Source organism: Belonocnema kinseyi, chromosome 7 (assembly GCF_010883055.1).
Source record: "Belonocnema kinseyi isolate 2016_QV_RU_SX_M_011 chromosome 7, B_treatae_v1, whole genome shotgun sequence".
Classification (NCBI taxonomy): Eukaryota; Metazoa; Arthropoda; class Insecta; order Hymenoptera; family Cynipidae; genus Belonocnema; species Belonocnema kinseyi.
In genome coordinates, this window is record NC_046663.1 from 69,385,439 (window position 1) to 69,403,425 (window position 17,987).

Below are 17,987 nucleotides of genomic sequence, written 5' to 3' on the forward strand. Positions count from 1 at the left end.
GCCAATTAGCACAAATGGTAAGTTCCGACAGTGCCTACAAGTGTGCCTACTGGCCGCTAAATGGCAATACCGGTTTCATATGTATACACCTGGTAAAGTACTTATTATTCTAACCCCGTGAAGCGGATGCGAATAAATACACGATTGAAAGTTTCGAGTCGTTCGCTGCGCGGTGGGCGTTCACTTTAATTTCATTGCATTTCTACTATTTGAGCCGTGATTATAAACGGTCTCATGCGTCGGTCACGAACAAACCACGAATCGCAGATTCACCCACAGTTTCGCAATCGGGCGTTGCAACGGAACGGTACATACGAATCGCACGAAAATAAATAAACGCCCGTCGCGAGAATGTGGGGGTGGGAATTGGGTTGGGAGTTGGGATTAGGTTGGGGTCGGGGTTGGGGTTGGGGTACGTTCGGTGGTATTGATTTCGGCGCTTTTTGGACTAATGGCTTCTAATCTCCTTCTAAGTTGGAGTATTACTCAAGTGTCAGTTGGTACAAATAAATCGTCTGACGTCTTGACTTACTTGCGCGACTAGTAAAAAGTGCAAGTCCATTTTCCAATAGAAGTTGTTTAAAAAATCATTTTTTCTAGTTAAAAATATGAAAAAGCACATTATTTTTACCCATATAGTGTATCTAGCATATTCAAAATTTCATTTCATATTAGAGTTCTTTGGGAAAACAGTTTTTGTCGATTTTCTCAGTTCGAGTAAAATTGGACTTACGAATGTATCTTTTTAGTTTCTACGATAGAAATGATTACCATGATTTCTTAACACATCGACCTACAAATTTCCATTACTAATTTACAAAGCTGTCAACTCGGGGGCCATCCATAAACTACGTTACCAATGTAATATAGGGAGAAAAGGGTTGGAGGGGGTACCTGGAAGTGACTTTACGAACTTAGATAAAATTCGATTTCTGTAAAAATTCTACTATTTTAGTTAAAAATTGAACTATTTTGTTAAAAATATAATTATTGTGTTAAAAGATCCTAATTTTTTTTCAGAAATTCCACTGACTGATTGAAAGTTGAACTACTGTGTTAAAAATTCATTTGTTTGGTTGAAGATAAATCTCTCCCGTTAAAAATTTAACTATACTATTTATGGAAAGTTAATCTTTATGATTGATAAATCTTTCGGGTTGAATTATTTTTTTGAAAATGAATTCTGTTCGTTAAGAATTGATCATTTTATTTGAAAATACATCTCTTTAATATATAATATAATAATAACTTCAAAAGAAGTTATTATATTCCCCTATTTTCGTAAAAAATCAATTTTCCAGGTTTTGAAAGAATTTTGTGTTATGTTACTTTTCAGTTTATGGAAGGGGGGGGGGGAACTACTGTTGTCAACGAAGGGGATGGATATGAGGGAGGGGAGGGTTAAAATAGCTTGAAATTCGTGCCGTAATTTATGGACGACCCTGCATGAGTATGGGTGTCTGGACATAGTCGACTGTCCCTACTTGCGCATTTTGTAATATAAATACAAATCGTAGATGATGAAAAAATAATATTATATCGCATAGATCACAATAATTTGGAATCAGTTGGTTTGATTAACTCGTTTTAACGCATCTCGTATTTACGTTTATAAAAAAAAATTACAAGATGGAATGGTTTCTAAAAAGTGTACTCGTGGAGTTTGCTAGTTAGAATTATTTATCTAATATTTTATAAAAATCTATACTTTTTGTCACTTTTTAAAATTATCTATTTAAAAAGAAATGACACTAATGCTACTATTTTCTCAAATTCCTTGCTAATGCGATTATTTTTACACTTTCCGTTAAATATATTTGCAAATTTGTTTGCAGATTGGTTAAAATATCTCATCTACCAATTCAAAAATCAAAATTTCAAATGATTCCAAGATTTCTAAAGATTCACATTGATTCCAAAGTTTAAGAGATATAAAAAATATATTTAAAAGGATTTGAAATATTTTAGAATACTTTACAAGATTCCAAGTAATTTCAAGACTTTTGAAATTTTAAGGGATTACTAAAGGGTATTAAAGATATCAGAAGACTTCAAGATATTATATGAAATTAAAAAGAATTTTTCAAAAAACTATAGGGAGTAATTTTTTAACATTTTATTTTAAAGGTTTAAAATTTTTTATGAAATTAAAAATTTCACGATGTTGCATGGGATTTTGGAAAATTAGAAAAGATTTAAAAAGAGATTCAGGATATCAATTATATTTAAAAGATTTCTAAAGAACTTTCGAGAAAAATTGAAATAGAATTAAATTTCAAGGAAATTCAGGGATTTTTAAGTATTTCAGAAATTTCAGAGAATTTCAAATTGGGAAATTAGGAAAGTTCAGGATATCAATGATCTTTAAAAGATATCTTGAGAAATTTAAAGAATGATTGAAATTAAATTTAAAGAGACTTTGAGGTGTTTATAAGTATTTAAGAGATTTCAAGGAATTTGAAGGGATTTCACTATAATTAAGGGATTTCGAATATTTCGAAGGCTGTTATCAGATTTCAAGGTATGTAAAAAGATGTGCGAGTTCACTATGAATCTTTGAGGCTTTCAACAGATTGAGGGGTTTCTTAAAAGATTTCAACAGATTTTAAAGCTTTCTGGATATTTCAAGAAAATTTGAAAATGTTCCAAAAATAGTTAAGCACTGAATATTATATATGTGAAATTGATTGACACTGCATTCTTTCTATTTTTCATAATATTCACTAATCTGAATGTCTTAAATTACACCGAGGCCTGCCTTTGCAGAGGAAAATTATTCAAGAAATATTTTAATAAATGACATCCTTAAATGTTTTATGATACCCAGTGATTCATAATCTAAAAGGTTTAATCAGATTTGATTAGTGCAATACGGAAATCTAATTCCCAAAATGGGAAACCTGAATTTCCATCTTTCAAACGCTTTATGGTTAATGTAATGAAGATGGATCGTGGCTTTAGTAATCCTTTTGTTGAAGTTGTGCGGCTGGATCTGAATAAATCTTGAAATGTGATTAAATCCGCGCTACCGAATTATCATGAGAGCAAATATATTAGTGTCTGATTTTTCTTTGAGAAAGTTACGTAAAACTGAATATAAATCTCGCATCAATTTCCACTGCAGTTTATTTTTTCCGAAATTAGAAAAATTAGAAAAAAGTAGTAGCACAACAGTTTGAATTGCTTTAAAAAGTCCTTTGATGGTTCTCGGGACCTCAACACAATTAACTGCGAAAACAAGAAAAAAAATCTGATAAGGGACTTATCCCTTTGAAACGTACGTTTTAATTTAACTAAATAGATTTTATGAGGGTAAAAATGTTATAAAATTTTGTTGGGTAGAGAAAGGTTGGTTCAAACGAGAAATCGAATATCGTTCGATGTAGAGCGTGCGGAGCTTACTTTATTTTGCACATAAATCCGTCAGCGCGATACACCTATGACCACGTCCCTGGGGATTTCGAAACACGCTACCGGATGTAAACGCGACTTGAATCTGTGAGCTTACTTGGCGCGCGCTTTCGGAAAAGCTCTGTTCCATCGAGCTTTAATCCTACCGAGCCGCAGGGGTCAAGAAGAGAGAACACTTTGCCGATGCAGTGCGATGCCATGCCGCAGTGAGAGAACTGTGAATAGAGAGTAGAGAATTCAGAATTCAGAATAGAATAGGGAATCGAGAATAGTCCTACGCTGCTCGGATCGCGAGTTATCGTGCGGAAAGTTGTGATCAAATAGACGAACTCCGTTTCGTTCAATTCGCCCCTTTCGTACGAAAGTAGTATTCACCGTAAATATTAACTCTCCGTCCCATATGGTACGCAGGCAGGGAACAGCGCGTTACTTCATCCAAAGATACATCCAAAACACACCCTCTGGGATCATCCAAGAAGATAATCGTTTTCTCAAACATCACATCCCTACTGTCGTCCATCCCACGCTCCTTGCGGAACGGAAGTCAACAATGAGATTTTTTAATTATGATAGCACTGATGTATTCAGAATTTAAAATATATTAGCTTTTCGTGTGCACGTGTAACATAGTATAATACAATATGCCAGTTGCTAACAACCCTTAGAAAACGCCAATAAACTAACTACTAAGTAAGGTTAATAACAACCGATAAAAATAGTGAATAATAACATCTAGTAACCAACAGTAACATCCAGTAGCATAGAACACAATTTCAGCAATGATCAATAGCAACTCTTGGCAAAGGGCTATTGAACATCCTTAGAGCACCCAACATTGTTTAACAATGACCCGTAGCAATCATTGATAACTAATACATGATGCACAGTGACTTTGAAAACATGGAATTCTCCTCGATTTTTTTTAACCTTGGAAACCGGGAAATCTCCTTAAATTTTTTATGAGAATCTTGCATTTGATTTTTTTTTATTTCGAAAAGATTTCGATTGGAATGCGAAGAGTAGTGAAGTTTAAATCTTTTAGTCTATTAGAAGAGAAACAACTCGTTTAGAAAAATCTTGCTACTGAAAAATTTGTTAATGAACCGACTTTAATATTGTTAATCATTCTATGATTTTTTTATTACTTCTCCCCTAATGTAGAATATTAAGTATACATTTTTTGCGATATTCGACTTACAAATAATAATAATGATTAGTTGAAAATCTCGAGATTATTCCAGAATTAGGCTGAACACAAAGATTTCACGGATTTTAAAGATTACAAAAAGATATGCACACTAGATTTTAAAGATTTCACAACAATTTGACGAAGATTTTAGAAACATTTAAAGAATTTCAATGATTTGAAAATGGGAAAAGTGCATCTAATTTCGAAGAATTAAAAGCATTTCAAAAATTTCAAACGATTTCAAAAGGTTTTAAAACATTTAAAAGTTTTTTTAAGGTTTCACAAAGATTTAATAAAGGTTTCAAAAGATTTTACAAGGATTTTACAAAAATTTCAAAGGTTCAAGAAGGGCGTCTACACTAGAATAAACAAATTTCCCAAAGATTTTGAAAGTTTCATAAAGATTTCAAGTATTTCAAAGATTTGGAAAAGGTATGTACACTGATTTTTAAAGATTTTACAAAGATTTTAAAATTTTAAACAGATTTCAAGAATGGAATAGTAGATTATTTACCGGGGCACTAAAGTATAAAAAAGACTTTAGTGCCGTGGTGCATACGATACTTTATCCGAAATAGGTAGAATCACTCACTTCATCCTTCTTGCTATCTTTACGTGCCGCTCACTGTGGTACCGTAAAGTGTTGTTGTACTGCCGCCCCGCGGGCAGGTAACGGACGCTTATTCTGCCTATTTCAGATAAAGCTTTTTAAAATGGCATAGTAAATCAGCTTTATAAGATTTCGAATACTTTAATGATTACAAATAATTATAAAAGATTTCAGAAAGATTTCACAAATATTTTAATGTTTTCAAATAATTACTAAACATTTCAGAAAGATTTCACAAATATTTCAAATATTTTATAAAAATTTCATAAAGGTTTCAAAGGCATACAAGAATTTCAGATTTAAAGGTGTACAGTATACCAGATTTCAAAGGTTGCAAAACATTTCAAAGATCTTATAAGATTTCAAAAGTTTTCTTCGAAGACTTTAAATACTCCAGTGATTTAAAATGAATCCAAAGATTGCGCAAATATTTCAAAGAGTTCATAAAGATTTAAAAAGATTTCCAGAATTTCAAATATTACGAGACTTACTTAAACGATTTCAAAAGGTTTCAACATGTATGAAAAGGTTAACAAAAATCACAAAATATTTTATCAAAAATATAAAAGAAAGATTTCACAAATATTTTTAATATTCTACTGATTTCAAGCGAACACAAAAGATTTTAAAACATTTCAAAATTCTTCAACGATTTCAAAAGGTTTCAACAAATTTGAAAATGTTTTCAATAGATTTTAATGATTTTAAACAAATCAAAATAATTCACAAACAAAGATAAAAGACAGATTTCAGAAATATTCTAATAGATTTTCAAAGATTTCGCAGAAATTTCAAGATTTCACAAAGATTTTAAATACTTCAAAAGTTTTTAACTAATTCATAAATATTTCAAAACATTTGAAAGGTTTCAATGATCTCAAAGTCTTCACAAATATTTTAAAATGTTTAAAATGATTTTACAAAGACGAGGTAGGTTAGCAAAATGTATAGGATTGGTTTATTTATGATTCTTCTCTCTAGAAATTTTTGGCCAATAAAAAATGAAAGGGCTCATTTTTTAAAATGTACAACAAACAGTCATTTTATTATTTGTTGCTAAAAAAGTTTACCCGAAAAAACTTGATATTTTTGATCTGGAGAACCTCGAAAAGGCTATGAATTCTGATACTAAAAATCGCTCGACACTCTGTAATAATATAACGACTAAGTTACAATAAAAACCCCTAGCAAATACCAACGATAAAATATTAGAATTAAGAATTTACAACCACTATCAATGGGCAATAAAAACAGACAATAATAATTTCTATTTGCAGTTAATAACTCTTACCAGCGGTTTTTAAGTCGTATCAATGATTACTTGCTCCTATGAATGGTAGAACAACCACCTGTAACCAACAATAAAAAACTAGAAAAGATTTAACAAAGACCCAATGACAAGAACAACTCCTAGAAATGGACAATAACAACCTCTAACATCGATTAATAACAATTCCTCGCAGAAATTAATAACTAGCCCTATTGTTAGTAATAACTGATAACAGTGACAACAACCGAAAAAAAAACAAGCTTTGTCCAACTGACAAAAACGACCTCTAACAACCGACTATAAATACCCCTAGAAATGAAAAATAACAACTTCTAACAAAACTTATTGAGAACCCCTATTAACGATTAATAAAAATTCGTAGCAACAATTAATTACAAACTCAAAGTTTAATCATGACTGATAGCAACGATTATAACAACCCCTAGTGACATTAAGTGGTAGCAAATATAAGCAACGGTCAATATTAATAACAACCCGTATCAATTGTGATTAAAAATTGCTTACAGCGGTTAGTGTAAAGTTCGAATAAAAATAAAAATCGTGTAAAATAATAATTTGAAAACAAAAATAGTTCAAATAGAAATGAATGCAAATAATAACTTCGAGAAATATAAATGATAGGAAATGACTATTTGATCATGCGCGTTTTGGACAAATGAAAATTATGTCAAGTGGATTGTGGGGATATTTAAACAGTTTAAACTGAAATTGGTCTTCCCCTAAAATGAATTCTGCGCATATTTCTTAATTCTTAAAGTCCTGATTCCTTGAATCTGCTATGATTAAGAATTGAAAGTTTTCTTAAACTCAATCTTGATATCGAAGTACCTTCCTTTGAAATTATCAATTGTATTCTCATTTCCTCCTTTTCTTTGTTTGTCCACAATTTGATGTATTTTCTGCCCTCTCCCATTCCTCCATGTCCCTTTTCACAAATGGTGGAATTAAGAGGAAACTTGAGAGAGGGAACGATCGAACCCCTAAATTACTCCATTACGACCCCATAATTCCTGGATAAAGGTCTCTTCTCCGATTCATATCATGTTTTACCTATATACAAATACTGTACGTTAGGGTGGTCCAAAATTTTTGTTTTGAAATTTCTTGCATGTCGTTCGGAAATTTGTTCGAATCCCAAAAACAATAATGCATTTTTTTAAAGAAAAAAAAATTACAATGCTATTTAAAACTTCCGCAAACCCTATGAAATTTAACACGTATTTCGCATGAGTGAAATAAGGCTTTTGTACATTTTATTCAGAATTGCCAATATTAGATTAATTCAGTTGAAACTCAACATTTTTCTCCACAATTAGTCATAAAAACGAACAAAAACTTATTAGTGAAAATTTGTTTTTCGCAAATTTTTAGCGCTAAATATGATTTTTTTTTTAAATAAATTTTCTTTTAGAAAATAGTTAGAAAGTCGCGATTTTTTGAATATATCAACTAATTTTCAAGTTTTCAATTGGAGTGAGCTAACTGCTAATTAAAAGGTAACAAACATAATTATTTAAACAAGTTAGTATTATTTTTAATATTATTGTCTATAAATGACGTTAGAAAGTCGCGCTTTTTTCTTAAATATTTAATATTTTGTCCAGTTTTCACTCAAGCTAATAGTAATAATTAATAGAATTTAACAAACCATATTTTTTATACACATTATCATTATTTATAACTATCTTCTCCTATAACAGGACGAAAAAGTTGCGGTTCTTTCTAAATTCATAACTTTTGGTCAATTTTTTACTTATTGAGATAATAATTAATGCAAATTAAGAAACAGAATGATTTAAACAATTGGTTATTGTTTATAACTATACTGTCTCAGAGTAACGTTAGACAGTTGCTCTTTTCTCGGAAACCTTCAATTTTGCTGCGACTTTTTAGTTATTAACAAATAGTAAACGAACGCCAACAAAAATTATTTATTATATTATATTATTATTATATTATATTATATTATTTATTAAAGCTAAAATTTAAAATTCGAGAAAAAACCGCAAATGTCTAGTATTACTATATAGGAGAAGATACTTATAAACAGTAATAATTTGCTGACAACAGTAGGGTTTCTACGTTCCATTAAGTATTACATTAATTCTTACCTCACTCAGAGCGAACAGTAGACAAAATGTTGAATATTTCAGATAAACTACAACTTTCAAGCATTCCTTAACAGGCAGTTTTATTAAAAATGAGACTAAATTGTGTAAACAATTAGTTTTGTCAACTACAATTCATTGTTAGCCATTTTGAATAAAATTTACAAGAATGTCATTTTCCATAGGCACATAGGTAATATGTGTAGTGTATAATATATCTAAAATTTGCAATGTTGGTTCGTTTTCCCTGTTTCAGAATGCACATTTCCCTCGCGCTGGGAAGGCACTTGGTTTCAAAGTGGCGTGCGTCAGGCGATCATGATATCAAAGGATATTCTCTCCAGCAAAGGAAGGTGTCTCCACAACGAGGGTGACAAGTTTCTCCTTGTCGATGAGTGAGCAAATTTATAACTTATTGTATTTTTATCTTTAGCTATTGAAAATATTAATATATGACCAGGAAAATAGAAAAATTGGTTTTCATGTATAAAAAACTTTTCTTTGATATTAGACACATAGTTTAGTTGATAACATTAAGAGCTATCTGTATTATTTTGTAATGATAAAACACCCGCTTTATATGGCAATCAGAAAAAAGCCGGCCACTTAAGGAATTTTTCCAGTTTAATCTTTTTGTTAAACACTATAGTGGTCGCACGAAATTATAAAATAAACATTTGGATAATCAATTTTATGAAGATTTAAATTACCATAGTAAGTGAATCGTTCAAATTAGACGATAAGTTATATTTAAAGAAGTTAAAATATTGTCAAAAAACACTAAGATTGGCCAGGATGACATAGTGATTAGCATATGCCAATGATTGTATGTTTGACTGCTAAAATATGGTGTAATACAGTCATTGGCCACATAATGTCATAAGATTAGTAATTTTTTTAAAGCACAGTGATTAGCCTCTAAATTTTATAATGATTTTCCGGCACCAAAAACTATTTTTTACATCATTACCGCTCATTCGTAAGGGATCTTCCATAAACTACGTTACCACTGGAGGGGGTGGGATCTCACAAAACCTACGTTTAGTAGTGGGAAGGGGGGAGGGGTGGCAGTAAAAGTTACGTTACAAGTATATTATACTTTTAGAATTTAGAAATATGTTTTTTCCAGAAGTTCATATGTTAACGTTTTTAACACGTTTCCAGATGATGAATGTTTTTGGTACAAAACTGATCTTTTTGTTAAAATTTTTTTCTTTTAGTTGAAACTTCAACTTTTCGTGGATAACTCTTGGATTTTAATGAAAATTCGTCTTTTCTGATAGTAAATTAATTTTTTTGTTTAAGAATTCTTCTTTTTTAGTTGAAAATTCAACTTTTTGTGTCAGAATTCTTGAATTTTATTAAAAATTCGTATTTTTGGCAGTAAATTATTCTTTTTGTTTCAAAATTATTTTTTAGTTGAAAATTTAACTTTTTGGTTGAAAATGAATGAATTTGATAATAAATTCATTTTTTTGGCAGTAACTTAAGTTATTTGTTTAAAAACTGATGTTTTTTAATTAAAAATACAACTTTTTGATTGAGAATTATTGAGTCTTGTGAAAAATTATCATTTTTATTCGTAGAAAATTAATTTTTTGTTTAAAACTTAACCTCTTTGGTTGAGAATTTTTTAATTTTGTTAAAAATTGGTTTTTTTCGTTGTAAGATTAATCTGTGTGTTTAAGAAATTTATCTTTTTGGTTTGAAATTTAACAACTAGATTTTTAAGTTGAACTACTTTCTCAGAAATGAGAACAAAATTTTTTCCTTTCGTTCTTAAAAATTCCCCTTTTTGGTTAACAATTTTTGATTTAAAAAAAATTTTTTTGTAGTGAATTAATCTTTTTGTTCAGACATGCATTTTTCTTTAGTCAAAGAATCAGCTTTTAAAAATTCGATTGTTTTTTTTCTCGGTAGAAAATAATCTTTTTGTTTAAAAATGCATCCTTTTGGCTAACAATTTAACCACTAGATTTAAGGTTGAAAAACTTTTTTTTTAATGTGTATTTTGGTTAAACATTCGAAATTTTAGATGAAAATTCATCTCTCTGGTTGGAAATTCTACTGTTTTGTTGATAATTTATTTTTTTCTTGAAAAATTACTTTGGTAATTGAAAATTTACCAATTCCATTTTGTTTGAAAATTTTTATTTTTTAATTAAAAATTGAACTATTTGGTTAAAAATTCGTTTTTCTGTTTAAAACTAATCTAGTTTAGTTTAACATTCAACTGTTGGCTTGAGAGTTCTTGTATTTTGTTGGAAATTTGTTGCTTTTTTTTGTATAAAATTAACTTTTTTATCACATTTTTTATAATTTGATAATTAAACTGTTTTGTATTGAAAATTTGTCATTTGTTCTTAAAAGTTCAATAAATTAGTAAAAAAAATTAAACTATTTAATAGAAAATTCTTTTTTATCATTTAAAATTATTTCTTTAAATTAAAATTTTAAGTATTCTATTTTTCGATGAAAATGTAACTTTCTTAGTTTAAAAATTCAATAATACCCGGATTAACTGTCACATAAAATTAAATTAGGCACATATCAACACTTACTCTGAAAATAACTTTTTTGTTTCAATTGTTGATATATTACCAAAGTTTATAATTTACCACACCGTCACGTAGACCATACAGGCATATTGGGACTTGACTCTCTGTAAATACAACAAAAAATTAGTATAAGCGTAAAAGCGGATTTTACCAACAGACTACGTTAACGAGGGGGAGGGGGTGGTCAAAAATTGCCCAAAACTGGGCAATAGAGCGCCAGGCTATGCACTTTGAACCAGGGCTCTGGTGGTTCGAAACCCAGCTTAAACTGTAGGTCCCCTCAAAACTGACTCATCCCAGAGAAGAGGCTCCATGTTGAAGGGACTATTCCTTGAGAATCACGGAGCGACTTTGAGAGGCTCGAAAAAAAATCAGCGATTTTCGTGCGAGAGGCTCCATGTCGAGGGGACTATCGCCCGCTGATCATTTTCAAGCAACTTACACGGGTGTGGCACAACATATTTCTTAGTTGGAGCGTCATGGAGGGACCTCAGGGCTCCCTCGCCCAACAATACAATACCAATACCATTAGATATGGTGACTAACTAAAAATTTCAAATAATTTTTGATAGATTTTTGCAAAGATATTAGTCATTTGCCATTCAGACGTTGTGGCCAATCATTATGTCTCCGCGTTATTAATGAGGACAATGATTAGCCACCCATTCATCAACATACATATCTCATTTTAAGGTTACATTACTATTGTCGTGTATGTTCAATCACCAAATTCAATAAAAATTCAAAACATTTCAGTTAATTCTATCGTAACTATTAAAAAAAATTTCAGCAAACAGACTCTTCTAAGTTTAAAGTTTTTTTTGATATTCCTTAATCATTCAGCTTCGTCGGCTTTACTTACTCTGTCATTTAAACGAAATACAAATACCAACTACTAATACAAATAATAATACTAACCTATTTTCTCAAATATGCTGCAGAATTGTTTGCTCTTCATCCTGCACTATTTATTAACAATTTTATTTCGGAGCATTCTGTCAGTAAAAATATTTAAATTAGGTGGTCAATCATTGCGGGATGCCAAACCATTGCACCGATTATCCTACGCAGTAGAAATGAAAAGAGTTAATCAGTAACTATATTATTAGTAACTAATAAGCTGGCTATTACCAAGATTACTATTACCTGCAACGTTTCGCACCTCAGCTTTTTCAGTAAATGGCGTTATATATTTTAAAGGCCGCAAGCCATAAGGGCGTAAACGTAAATTCTCGCTTTTGATATTCATCTAAAATTAAATTTTTCTTCACAGTCTTAATTTTTTTTATCACGTCGGAACGTTCTCGACAACTAATTACATCTTTTAATAAAACTCTTGTTGAATCGATTTAGTCAAGTAATAGTGCAGGAACCAATTCTCACTTTTCTTTTAAATTGAAAATTGTTTTTTTATCACTGCGAAGAGAAAACGTGCCTCTAGAACAAAAAAACTCTTACCTCCATTTTCTCGAAACCTAATACTTTTTTTATTGGGCAAACCCTTTTTGTATCGATTCAGCAACTCAATAGCTAAAAAGAGTATTCTCATTTTTTAGTGTGCATTAGGTTCTTGTTACCGTTCAAAATTGAAAAAGGGGTTCTCGATCAAAAAACAGATTCTCCCTAAATTTTCTCTGGACCTAATAACGTTTTCCCGGGCTCTAATAACATTTTCCAATTAAACTTTCAATGGTTCAGTTAAGCAGTAGTTTATCTCACAACCGCCAATTGTCAACTTAATTTTAATTTTATAATTTTTTAAGTGAAAGCTCATTACCAGATTATTCATTTGTGCTTTTAATATGCGATTTTTCGCCTTTTTCGAGAAAATCTACTTTAAAATATTCGTCAGCGGTCATATAATGTTTTGGGAAAAACCCTTCCCATTGGTCGGTAGCTCAGGCAGTACAGCTGCGGCCTGATAGCTGAAAGGTTGCGTATTCGTAAATAATTGTTAATGCCTTTTTCAAGAAAAAACTGATGTTTTAAAAACTTTTTCGTGTTTTTCGCAAGCAAATTTATTTTCCATAAATGTTATTTATTTCTTCCTAATGCTTACAAATTACATTAAAAATGAGAAAAATGAAAGATAAAGTTAAAAAAAGTAAATTTTTCCGTGAAAACTTAAAAAAAAATAAGCCGAAACGAAAATTTGTAATTTGTGCGTTCCCCTTAAACGTGTTTTTTTGTCTTGGTTCACCGAAATTCCATGAGCCAAGGTGGGTGAAAAAGTGTGGCTCGGTTTACCAAAGTTCGGTGTACAAGTACTTCTTCAATCCAACGAAAGTTTTAAAATCCAGACACGCTATTATGTTAAAAACTGCTTCATCCTCACTAATGAGCTAATTATCTTGAAAAAACCGAATGAAAAATGCATCACACAAGAAAATACATATTTGTGTGAGATCCGACTAAAGCTGGTTTTATCTGCTGAGATGAGTAGTACGAGTTTTATAAACATCGCCCGAAGCTAAATTGACTTAATTGCTGTTTGAAATAATGTCAACAGTTCTCTAATTAAATGTAATACTAGAATTTGCCGACTTTTTGTTAATTTAGTAGACAATTTTATAATATTCTTTTTGATCTAAGGAAAGTATTTTACTTCACTTAATTCGAGCAACTGGACCATGAATATCAAAGATGAGTTAACCTTTTGCTTGCGCTTTTAACCAATTATAATAATCCTAATGTAAATTAATTTAATTTTAGTTTATAAGGGATTGAAGAAAAAACTGTCAAGGTGAAAAGGAAAACTTCTAATCCGAGCTGTTCGTGTAATTAAATTTTCCGAGTCGAAAGAAGCCCATAAAACAGAGAATTAAGTAACCCAAGAGCTACGAAAAGGGTTCTCTAGTCTGATCCTTCTCTGTCTTCTCATTCTCATTCAAATTTCCTCATCAACCTTTATCCATTTTCTCCCAACTTCGCAGTTGCGTGAGCAGTGTGTTGTCTTGACACTGATGCTTATGCATCCGAGTGAAAGCGAAAGCCCTCGGCTAAACGGGATTAAAAGGGGATTAAAAGCGAGGCTGTTGTTCTTATTTGCTGACATCATAGGCACAAAGAAACAGCCGAAAACAGGAAGATTTCGTACTTGATGCAGGTCAAAAAGATAATCCTCATTTTAACTCTGTTTCCTTTTTCAAAATGATATTTGAAAAGTTTATGATTTAGGAAAGTGAATTCGTAAATTTGGTATAAAGCTGAAGCAGTATGTCAGTTTGGAACAAGTTTTATTTGAAAATAATTTCTAAATTGAGAGAATCAATTTCAGCTTTGTTAATGAGCTATCGTATATTGTTTCCTAATTAACATGTGTACGATTCATCATTATTCTGTGTTAAATGATCGAAATTATAATTATTACTAATGATGAGAATGCAAATGATGTTGCTATCTTGCAAACAGAGCGGTTGGGCATTAACAAGGACTTTTATTAGAGCTTTGAATAAATATCAGTTTTTTACAAAATTCGATATTTTTAAAGTAAGGCCTATCGAGAGGAGGAAAAATCTAATTTTCTTAGGAAAATTTAAGGAGATTTTAATAAAACGATTTTAGGGATTCTTAGGAATAATTGATATGAACTCATAGAATCATAATTTATAATATTAGTTGTTTGTATACAAAGCATTATTTTAATAATTGAATGGTAAAGAAAATCAGGTTATACCGCAGAAATAACGTGAAAGATTAAAGAATTTCGAAAATAGAATTCTTAAGTATCACTAATTAAGTAGAACTTTTTATTTAAGAAAAAGAACTATACTCGGTTTTGATTTTTTTGTTTGCATAATTTCAAATGTGTAAATATCCTCTTGAGAGAACAGGATAAAAAATTTCTTGAAGAGCTTAGTAGCTCTTCTTTTTGTTTAAAACGTTGTTAAGAACGAACCTGTTAATTGGCACTATAAAAATCTAGTTAAATTAAAAGTTTAGGATTCATATTTTGTTTTTAATAGAATACTTAATTTGTAAGTAAGATTATACAATTGTTCATTTCAACCCTTTTGAAATATTTTAATTTTCGTAACACGTATATTTGAAATAAATTCGAGTCAAGTGGCTAGACTTTTTTGATTCTAATTTATTCTGTCTGGCATTAACTGAGTAAAATTCTCCATTATGTCCTGTAGCTCATCTGCTTCCAAAGTTATCTGCATCCCTGATTCTGGCTGTTCAGGGACATTCATTTTTGCAAGGCCCTCGGGCAACTTGCCGCTGACTGATTAAAACCAGAAATCAACTATTCGAATTCCATGCGAGGCTTTCAACCATTTCCGAGCTGTTCTCGCCTCTCAGTTCTATTTTATTTAAAAACTTTTTCTGTATTTTTCCCTTCATCTCGTCCTCCTTGCTTCCTTATTCGCTGGAGAAAAAAAAAGAAGCGTTGCCACCGTCGGCCAAAGGGCTGGTGAACGTTTCCTGGCAAGCAATGTGTGCACTATATTTCCACGTATGCATGTGCTCTGCTCAAAGTAATTAGGAGTGCACTCTCGCCGACATACATGGTGAAATATTGAAAAGGCGCATAGACCAGCGTTACTAGAACGAAACGAAAGCGGTCTGGAAAATTTTATTGCTTATGGATAAGGCTAAGTTTGCATGCAGGGTGAATAATTCACCAAGTTCACCGGGTTTTCTATAGTTGAGAAATTTGGACAAAACGCAATACTTAACTCATTAAGTTTACATTATAGAAAATTCCACAACACTAGTCATTGTCGAATTTGAAAAGTAAGTTTAATACTTTTACATATGTAAATATATTTAAACAGTAAGAAAGTAAAATTTCAGAATTCGTATTCCAGAAAATGAAAAATCATCATTTGAAAAGCGTGTAACATTTTAACCGATTTTTTAAATAAGTAATAGAAAATCTGTTTAGAAGCCGCTGAAAATGTAAAATGCAAAGGCTATACAATCTCAGAGGCATAGCTCGGAAAACTAAAAGATGAACTAAGGTCAACGAAAAAAAGTTTTGATCTTTAAATAATCTGAAATAATTATTATATGATTTTCATTTTTCATAACTGCCTAAATCCATGCATTCTACCTCTAACCAACTTATCTATGGCACCACTTGGATGTTGGTTACAAAATCTCGGCCAAGTATTTTAAGGCAACGTACGATCACCGTACAACCATATTCAAACTAACAGTAGTTGAACTCAATGTTTCTTTAAAAAAAGCATTTTTCTAACAATTAATGAGTAGTTCAAAGCAGATTGAAAATTATCGAGAGAATTTATTAGAAATTTTTTTATTTAGTAAGAATTGTACTTATTTTCAAAAGGGATCAATACTTTTCTTTCTCTAAATATTTGCAAAGGTTAAAAACTATCTAAAAGTAATAGATAATAATGAAAAGTCAAGTACAAAAATGCTTTAACAACCTCAATCACAAAAAACGATTTTCTGATGTACAAAAACTTTTACCATATGCGCAGTTTTCAATTGATACGATTATTTTATTGTACTTTTTTACTCTTTTTTTAATCAATAGTTTAAAATTTGTAAAAAAATTGTTGATTTTTGCTTATTTCGAAAAGGGCACGATACTTGTTTTCTTCAAAATTTAAGTCATTTAAAAAATATCTCAGCCTAAAAGAAAATAAAGAATAGTTGAGTTGAAAAAAGCTTCAATAACCTTAATGACAAAAAACCATTTTCTTCTATACAAAAACCTCCATAAAACGCAGTTTTCATTTAATCTAATTCTTTAATCATACTTTTCAACACAGTTTTAAATTTAGAATAACAACTCATAAACAATATTTTTAAATATGTAAAAAATGTTACTAAATTTGAATCTGACCTATTTGAAAAAGTACTCGATTTTTTATGTTAATTTTGAATACAAAATACTTCTAAGTCAGAAGAGAAATAAATTCTGTGAAGGAAAGTCTAGTACAAGAACTTGCAGGTTAAAAATGATGGAGTCTTACTGTGGTCGGATTAAAAATAGTGGTGTGCCTCCTCCTTGCATTTTTATTGTTTTGTATTTATAAAAAGTCGTAATTGTCAAATTTCTTATTACTCTACTATAACATGAAGTACATTATTCTTGGTAAACTTCTTTTAATGCTGTTTTTCAATTCTTTTTCCTTCAATATCTTGCTTTAAATAAGCATAACATTTTTTAAATAATTAAAAACGTTTTTGAAAGTTAAAAAGACCAAAAACGAAAGATCAAATGTGAATATTGGATGTTAAAGTGGAAATTAAACTTTGACTTATTTTGAATTCAATTTTTAAATTTCAATATTTTTAATTAAATGATTTCGAAAAGCATTTCAAAGTATGTCCCGATTCGAAAATTAATCTTAACAATGGAATAATTGACATGAAATAGTCTCATTGAATCTCGTATTAAACAATATGATATCATTTTTCAGGAACTTCTGACCCCTCCCCCCGCCCTGCGTGATACTTTTTCCATTGGTCTTAACATGGAGAATGACACTTCAGCAGAATACCCTTCTAATAGACCGTGGGCTCACAACGTAAATGGGAGCGTGATACGGATAAGGCCAATTTTTACATGAGATGTTCGTCTGATGATGAGGAACGTAAAAATGGGTACCTGGCAGGTGTGAGCGGATGCGTTCACCTGTGGCGATCTGTCAAAGGAGCGAATTTTTGTCAGTTAACTTACATGACTCGGATAAGGTTGAAAATTGGTGTACATGTTGGGGTTGACATTAGAAATAGAACCTGCGCATTGCCAGGCACTTACCTGGATGCAAAAGTGTTGCCAGGCGGCTTCGAAGTCGCCGGACATTCAGGTGAAATTTCTTGAAATTGATTTTACAAG

At 30.8% G+C, this 17,987-nt stretch overlaps 1 protein-coding gene across 1 annotated transcript in view; it reads left to right on the plus strand.

The window, feature by feature from the left end:
* Positions 1-17,987, plus strand: part of LOC117176320 — a 556,505-nt gene that overhangs the window by 314,217 nt on the left and 224,301 nt on the right. The window contains exon 5 of the mRNA XM_033366539.1: positions 8,866-9,004. Coding sequence (XP_033222430.1) covers positions 8,866-9,004 — 139 coding nt within the window. The remainder of the gene's footprint in view (positions 1-8,865; positions 9,005-17,987) is intronic.